Source organism: Coregonus lavaretus, assembly GCF_964263955.1.
Source record: "Coregonus lavaretus genome assembly, contig: HAP1_SCAFFOLD_452, whole genome shotgun sequence".
NCBI classification, from domain to species: Eukaryota; Metazoa; Chordata; class Actinopteri; order Salmoniformes; family Salmonidae; genus Coregonus; species Coregonus lavaretus.
Window position 1 is genome coordinate 462 of NW_028159278.1, and position 9,242 is coordinate 9,703.

Here is a 9,242-nt window from a genome sequence, read left to right on the forward strand (position 1 = left end):
GTTACTGAACCTACTACACTACATAGGACACAACCACTGCTCACACTATTAGGACATCTATTCTGACTTACTTCAGCTTCATCAGTTTATCTGTGGGATCCACCAGAGCAGCTGAAAGCAGTCCCCCTGCAGAGTCTCCTGGGTGATTGTAGCTCAGGTCCAGCTCTTTCAGGTGGGAGGGGTTTGACCTCAGAGCTGAAGACAGAGCAGCACAGCCCTCCTCTGTGACCAGACAGCCACACAGCCTACAGAGAGACACAACAGCCGTCTAGGTTGGTGGACTGGTGTCAATCATCTTGTAGGACACCCATATATTTGTCCATGACACAAACATTGTCATGAAACATCAGATGTTCAGAGTATTTGTTTTACTAAGCTCAGTACCGACCTGACTGAAACAGCTGTCCATACCCCAGTGTGTGTAGTTTACAGTCTGGATCCTCCAGTCCAGCAGAGGGCAGTGTAACTCAGCAAAGTACCGACCTGACTGAAACAGCTGTACTTACCCCAGTGTGTGTAGTTTACAGTCTGGATCCTCCAGTCCAGCAGACAGCAGTGTAACTCCTGAGTCCTGCAGGTCATTGTCTCTCAGCTCCAGTTGTTTCAGTTGTGAGTTGGGTGAACTCAGGACTGAGGCCAGATCTGAACAGCAACCCTCTGTCAGACCACACTGACCTAGACTAGAGGGCAGAAGAGCACATGATTAACAAATGTTTAAAACATCCACATAATAACTCATACTGAAGAAAGTTAACTCACACTAGTGTCTGTATGTTGCAGAGTGGACTGGTTAGTCCAACACAGAGCAGCTCCACTCCTCTGTCTCCCAGGTCATTGTATCTGAGGTCCAGTTCTCTCAGGGGGGAGTTTGTTGTCTGCAGAGCTGAAGCCAGAGTCTCACAGGATTCATATGTGAGTTTACAGCCAGCCAGTCTGGAGAGAGGAGATATGTTGATACACTGTTAAATATGCAAAGCTTTAAGAATAATGAAATGCATTAAGACAATAACAGAAGGACACATGATTAACCAATGTTAAAAACATACTAACTCACTCAAGATATTTACCTTAGTTTTATATATGTTATGTATGTTTCTGGAGATGTCCCAAAATGTTAAAATAATGTTAAAAACATACACATACTTACTATACTGAACATAAATATAAACCCAACATGTAAAGTGTAGGTCCCACGTTTCATGAGCTGCAATAAAATATCCCAGATATGTTCCATACGCACAAAAGCTTAGTTCTCTCAAATGTTGTGCATAAATTTGTTTAGATCCCTGTTAGTGAGCATTTCCCCTTTGTTAAGATAATCCATTTTCTTAAGATAATCCATTCACCTGACAGGTGTGGTATATCAAGAAGCTGATTAAACTGCATGATCATTACACAGGTGCACCTTGTGCTGGGGACAATAAAAGGCCACTCTGAAATGTACAGTTTTGTCACACAACACAATGCCACAGATGTGTCAAGTTTTGAGGGAGCGTGCAATTGGCATGATGACTGCAGGAATGTCCACCAGAGCTGTTGCTAGAGAATTTTATGTTAATTTCTCTTCCATAAACCGCCTCCAACATCGTTTTAGAGAATTTGGCAGTACATCCTACCGGCCTCACAATCACAGACCACATGTAACCACGCCAGCCCAGGACCTCCACATCCGGCTTCTTCACCTGCAGGATGGTCTGAGACAAGCCACCAGGACAGCTGATTTAACTGTGGGTTTTCACAACCGAATATTTTCTGCACAAACTGTCAGAAACTGTCTCAGGGAAGCTCATCTGTGTGCTTGTCATCCTCACCAGGGTCTTGACCTGACTGCAGTTCGGCGTCGTAACCGACTTCTGTGGGCAAATGCTCACCTTCGATGGCCACTGGCACACTGGAGAAGTGTGCTCTTCACGGATGAATCCCGGTTTCAACTGTACCGGGAAGATGGCAGAAAGCGTGTAGGGCGTCGTGATGGCATTGTGTGGGCAAGCGGTTTGCTGAGGTCAACGTTGTGAACAGAGTGCCCCATGGTGGCGGTGGGGTTATGGTATGGGCCGGCATAAGCTACGGACAATGAACAAAATCACATTTTATCGATGGCAATTTGAATGCACAGAGATACCGTGACGAGATCCTGAGGCCCATTGTCGTGCCATTCAACCGCCGCCACCACCTCATGTTTCAGCATGATAATGCACGGCCCAGTGTCGCAAGGATCTGTATACAATTCCTGGAAGCTGAAAATGTCCCAGTTCTTCCATGGACTGCATACTCACCAGACATGCATGTTTGGGATGCTCTGGATCGACGTGTACGACAGCGTCTTCCAGTTCCCGGCAGTTTCCAGCAACTTCGCACAGCCATTGAAGAGGAGTGGGACAACATTCCACAGGCCACAATCAACAGCCTGATCAACTCTATGCGAAGGAGATGTGTCGCGCTGCATGAGGCAAATGGTGGTCACACCAGATACGGACTGGTTTTCTGATACACACCCATACTTATTTTTTTAAAGGTATCTCTGACCAACAGATGCATATCTGAATTCCCATTTATGTGAAATCCATAGATTAGGGCCTAATGAATTTATTTCAATTGACTGATTTCCTCATATGAACTGTAACTCAGTAAAACCTTTCAAATTGTTGCATGTTGCATTTATATTTTTGTTCAGTATACAGTACATACAGAATATATAAACACTCACAGTGGATAATGAAGATAGTTAACTCACACTAGTGTCTGTATGTTGCAGAGTGGACTGGTTAGTCCAACACAGAACAGCTCCACTCTTCTGTCTCCCAGGTCATTGTAGCTGAGGTCCAGTTCTCTCAGGGGGGAGTTTGGTGTCTGCAGAGCTGAAGCCAGAGTCTCATAGGATTCATATGTGAGTTCACAGCCAGACAGTCTGGAGAGAGGAGATATAGTGATACACTGATAAATATGCAAAGCTTTAAGAATAATGAGATACATTAAGATAATAACAGAAGGACACATGATTAACCAATGTTAAAAACATACTAACTCACTCAAGACATTTAACCTTAGTTTGATATATTTATCACATTTTATGTATGTTTCTGCATATTTACCAAGATATTCAAATAATGTTAAAAACATACACATACTAACTACATACATAATATATAAACACTCACAGTGGATACTGAAGATATTTAACTCACACTAGTGTCTGTATGTTGCAGAGTGGACTGGTTAGTCCAACACAGAGCAGCTCCACTCCTCTGTCTCCCAGGTCATTGTAGCTGAGGTCCAGTTCTCTCAGGGGGGAGTTTGGTGTCTGCAGAGCTGAGGCCAGAGTCTCACAGGATTCATATGTGAGTTTACAGCCAGACAGTCTGGAGAGAGAAGATCATCTGTTAGATATACAAATCCTTCAGAATAATGATACTGTTTACATCAACTCAATAACAGAACTTACAGTGCTCTCTTGCAGGTTTTCACTATCGGCAGCAACCTCTGATAACCTTCCTCTGATGTGGTGTATGTCTTCAGGTCAAACTCCTCCAGCACCTCCTCTGACATCAGTAACAGGTAGGCCAGGGCTGAACATTGGTGAGGTTCTAGGACTGTTTCTGAAAGAGTTCCTGATCGCAGGGAGGTTTGCATGTCTTCAACTAGAGAGTTGGCACCAAGTTCATTCAGACAGTGGAACAAGTTGATGATCCTTTCTGGTGAGGATTCCCTTTCGATCTTGTCTGAAATGTACCTGACTGTTCTCTCGACTGTTTCCTCATTGCTCTGTGTTGTACTTCCTGTCTGTGTCAGAAGGCCTCGTAACAGATTCTGATTGGACTCCAGTGAGAGACCCAGAAGGAAGCGGAGGAACAGGTCCAGGTGTCCATTCTCACTCTTCAAGGCCTGGTCCACTGCTCTCCTGTGTAAGTCAGACAACTGGATTGACTTCTCATCTTCATCCTCACTAGTGGTGGAAAAAACATTTTCCTTCTTGTACAGACATGATTCTAAAGCATGCACTGCTGCTAGAAACTCCTGCATGCTCAGATGCACAAAGCTGTAGACCTTCTCTTGGTACAGCCCAGATTCTTCTTTAAAGATCTCTGTACACAATGCTGAGTACTCTGATGCCTCTGTGACATCAAGGCCACACTCTCTCAGGTCCTCCTCATAGAAGATCAGGTTGCCCTTCTGCAGCTGTTGGAAAGCCAGCTCTGCCAGTTTCAGGATCATCTCTTTGTCTGACTGAGACAGTTCCTTTGGGTTTGTCTCTGTGGCTTTGTTGTACTTCTTGTTCTTCACAATGATTTGGATGAGCGTGAAGTGTGTGAACATCTGGGTCAGAGTTTTGGGGACTTCATCCTTCTCTGCCTCTTTCAGCATCATCTCAAGGACAGTGGCTGATATCCAACAGAAGACTGGCATGTGGCACATGATGTGGAGGCTCCTTGATGTCTTCATGTGTTTGATGATTTCATTGGCCAGATTCTGATCTGTGATTTTCTTCCTGAAGTACTCCTCCTTCTGTGGATCATTGAACCCTCGTACCTCTGTCACCTGGTCAACACACTCAGGAGGGATCTGATTGGCTGCTGCAGGCCGTGAGGTTATCCAGAGGAGAGCAGAGGGAAGCAGATTCCCCTTGATGAGGTTTGTCAGCAGCACGTCCACTGAGGTTGGCTTCGTGACATCACAGCACCTCTCATTGTTTTTGAAGTCTAGAGGAAGTCGACACTCATCCAGACCATCAAAAATGAAAACAGTTTTGGTTTCACCATCTTCAATGTTGTCAATCTCTTTCAGCTCTGAGAAGTAGTGGGAAAGAAGTTGCATCAGACTGTATTGGTCCTTTTTCAGGTTCAGATCACGGAAAGGAAGAGGAAACATGAAATGAACGTCCTGATTTGCTTTTCCCTCTGCCCAGTCAAGGATGACCTTCTGCACAGAGACTGTTTTTCCAATGCCAGCGATTCCTTTTGTCAGCACAGTTCTGATAGGTTTGTCTTGTCCAGGTAAAGGCTTGAAGATGTCGTTGCATTTGATTGGTGTCTCTTGTGTGGTTTGTTTCTTGGATGCCATCTCTATCTGTCTCACCTCATGTTCATTATTGACCCCTCCACTTCCACCCTCTGTGATGTAGAGCTCTGTGTAGATGTCCTTTAACAGACTTTGGTTTCCAATTCCTTCAGATATGTGTTGATACTTGTGTTTCAGTTTAGCCTTAATGTCTTGTTGGACTGTCAGAAGAGTTTTACCTGTAGGAAAACAATGAGAGTTGGGACTCATAAGTGCATGTGTGTGTGTGTGTGTGTGTGTGTGTGTGTGTGTGTGAGAGAGAGAGAGAGTGTGTGTGTGTGTGTGTGTGTGTGTGTGTGTGTGTGTGTGTGTGTGTGTGTGTGTGTGTGTGTGTGTGTGTGTGTGTGTGTGTGTGTGTGTGTGCGTGTGTGTGTGTGTTTTAGAGGGGCCTTTGTCCCGTTCTTTATAATATTGTATGAAACACAGTCTTACTTCTTCTGTCCAGAAGGTTGTGTGTGATCTTTAATGCATCCTCACTGTCTAAACTCTCCACTTCCTTATTGTCATCTGGTAATGGTTCCTGGCTGAAAGCAGGTGGCTGATCACTCTTCATTGATAGCAGGCTGGGGGCAGGTGACTCTGCTCTGGGCTTCTGGACACTGAACAGAACAGGGAGGCAGATCACCTCATCAATATCTCATCAGTACCTCATCTACATCATTTCAACAACTGTATAATTTAACTTCTAGAAGTCCTGATGTTTCTTTATAAAGCTACAGTCTGCAATTGGTAAATCGGTTTGGGGACTTTTAAATTAATGATGTAGAACTACATTTGATGTAATTTGGGAAAACTTTTCCCTTTAGTTTTATATCTTTAAGAGAACTGTATATTTTACATGTAATCTCTTACCTCTTAGAACTGGTGTCTTGAGTCATTTTAGAGGCAGTGGTCCCCTCCTCTCTCTCCCCAGAGAGACTCATTTTAGAGGCAGTGGTCTCCTCCTCTCTCTCCCCAGAGAGACTCATTTTAGAGGCAGTGGTCCCCTCCTCTCTCTCCCCAGAGAGATTCATTTTAGAGGCAGTGGTCTCCTCCTCTCTCTCCCCAGAGAGACTCATTTTAGAGGCAGTGGTCCCCTCCTCTCTCTCCCCAGAGAGACTCATTTTAGAGCCAGTGGTCCCCTCCTCTCTCTCCCCAGAGAGACTCATTTTAGAGGCAGTGGTCCCCTCCTCTCTCTCCCCAGAGAGACTCATTTTAGATGTAAGTCACAGTTCACTCAGCTACAATAAGAAATAACAGAACAGTCAATATTTCTGAACAATGTTGAAGAACCATTAACAATGACAACATTTTTACTGTCTGTGGTCAAAGTTCAAACAGAGACTTCATATTGCATTTAAACATGCACAGTCCAATATGTTATTAATTTGATTTGATTTGACTTGGATCCCCATTAGCTGACGCCATAACAACAGCTAGTCTACCTCGGGTAAACACAACTAAAAATACGTTACAGCTTAGATTGACAGACATTATAAACATTTACCAAGTAGACATTACATACAGTTAAAATAGCTGACAGGTATTTCTTCTATGCCAAGGGAAGCCAGGCTATAATGTATCTTTCGTCTCTCTTTGCTTCATAATTGTCCTTTAATTCGCAAGAGGCTGAATGTATGTCACAGGAGAAAGCATCCGAGCGAGCTAAACAGCGCCCCTCTGTCTCTCTATGTGTAGGCCATCTATCTGATGCTGTCTGGTCCAAACGAGTATGACATTGTTGCCCGTAGCATTGAAGACAAGGGAAGCCTGCGAGCATTTGGCCTTTGATTTAAAAAACTATTAGAAATGAGCCAATCAGCGTTGAGCTAAACTGAGCGAGCTCAACTGTGATTGGTTCTGGTGCACCAATAAAAGGTGTCAAGGTAAACCAGCTTGGTTTTTGACAGAAACAACTTGAAATCTTGCTTCTCGTTATGTAGTTGTCCTCTGGTGTCTAGCTAGTTAGTTAACATTGGTCCTTTCCTAAATGAACCATGGATGGAGATAGGGATTCGGACTTGTGGTTTTACTTAATTCTCCAAGCATTTTAGCCAGGTAGGAAAGGCGTAATTTCATAAGTTGGAATAGTGCCCTTAGTGAATACACCCATGCACTGCTTGACTTCACATGAGGTGCCAACAGTTTATCTCGTCCGTTGCACCCGGGCTTGTATTCAGGTGTGCCGACAACGATGCGGAACATTACGCAACAGTGCGCTGGCCAAGTTATATGAAGCATACAGCACTGAGCAAAACGGACCACAGCCCTTCTGATCGGTGTCGCCAGAAAGCATTTTCAACTTGAACTTTGATTTATCCCAACATTTAATTAGTTTCTATGTCTATTGTTGCGCGTCATTTTTACTTGACTGACTTGACGAAACAGACTATTTTCTTTAGTGACAGCTTTACATAATTCCGATGCACGTCTTTCTAACGCAGTTTCGACATGCGGATAATAATCACGATAATGTGATGTCAATCGCCTTTACCAATAATACCCTACCTCATAGCCCTGTAGCCTATAACATCACATCACATTGGATCATATTGATTAGGCTAAGCAATATGAATCAACACCAATGTACAGTACAATTATCATTCTTGAAAGTTGAAATCAGTATTGTATTAACTTTACATTTCTGTAGATGTCTTACCCCTAAATCATCTGTCTCTCTATGATAGCCTAACTTCTCCAGAACACTTTTCTACATTAAATTGTAAAAGAAAGCTACAAACCTCCGATGTTTTTGTCTTCTACCTGTAACTTCCATTTCTTCCTCTACTTCCTGATACTACCTATGTTGGGACATGAGGTGGAGGGAGGGGAGAGGTAGAGGGAGGGAGAGAGGGAGGAGAGGGAGGGAGGGAGGAGAGAGGGAGAGGTGGGGGGAGAGAGGGAGGGAGGGAGGGAGGGAGGGAGGGAGGGAGGGAGGAGAGGTGGAGATTGAGCATAGTGCAATATCAAAAGTAGTGCACTATATAGGGAAAAGGGTGTCATTTGAGAGTACGTACTCTATACACTGTGTAGTAACATAGGACCTTAGAGCTTATTGACATAGGATCTGCCTCTCTCTCTAACACACACACACACAGAGACACACACACAGACACACACACACACACACACACACACACAGACACATACAGACACACACAGACACACACACACACAGAGACACACACACAGAGACACACACACACAGAGAGAGACACACACACACACACACACAGAGACACACACACACACACACAGACACAGACACAGACACACACACACACACACACACACAGACACACACACACACACACACACAGACACACACACACACACACACACACACAGACACACACACACACATACCTTAACAGAGGTGACTACACTGCATTTACAACTTGCGGTAACTCTCTGTGGTTCTAAATCAATAGTTGTTTAGTGATCGGAAACATTAACTTGCTTGACCATGATGTAGGTCATGTAACTGTCTGTTACATAGAATATGCTTTGTGGACTTAACCGGACAGAGGTTGCTCTCTGGTTTTGTGATAAAACAAAGGTGTGGTTGAATTTATTCTGCCACTGTGTCTTCTTATTGTCTCGACCTTTAGGCCTAAAGCCTATATCAGGGTCACAAGGCATATGAATTAACAGGTTATAGAGTGTAGTGTATTAAGATTATGTCTTTGTTAAATGTTTTTCATGAAGAAATGGAATGTTGGTTATGTTAGTATCAAAAGGCAATGTTTAGTATAATGTCACATATAATAGACAGGAAGTGTGTTGTAAACTGGTGATTGGCCAGAAGAGGGAGCCCATCTTGTTGCATTGTTTATAAATAGGGGTACACGAAGAAGATAGGGCAGAGCAGCCATTAGAATTGGAGGACACTGCTCTCCAGACCTCGCGAGTCTGTCACCCATGCTGAAGCTTGTGATCTGAATAAACCTTATGATCAACGTTCAGTATGAGCAGACTCCTTTTGTTCATCAGCAATAATTGCCACCACTCACTCGATACGACAAATGGCGAGCTTGCCAGGAGGGGTTTTGCAATCCTTCTTTGCTGCATTTGGAGTCGCCAAGCTAACTCAAGCTAACTTCGGTCTGGAGTCATGACCCGACTAAACGCAGCTAAGTTGTTGGTTTTGTTACTGCTTGTGTACACTGGAGGAATGTACCATTATGACCGTGCCTCAGGTGGTGTTT

At 43.9% G+C, this 9,242-nt stretch overlaps 1 protein-coding gene across 1 annotated transcript; it reads right to left on the reverse strand.

Moving 5' to 3' along the window:
- Positions 1–3,438: 3,438 nt before the first annotated feature.
- On the reverse strand, positions 3,439–6,023 carry LOC311123059 (protein NLRC3-like; the record flags this gene model as incomplete). Its single annotated transcript, XM_084197342.1, has 3 exons — positions 3,439–5,234; positions 5,488–5,654; positions 5,908–6,023. 3 exons carry the CDS (start codon positions 6,021–6,023, stop codon positions 3,439–3,441), a joined length of 2,079 nt encoding a protein of 692 aa, XP_084053468.1.
- Between the last annotated feature and the right edge of the window lie 3,219 nt (positions 6,024–9,242).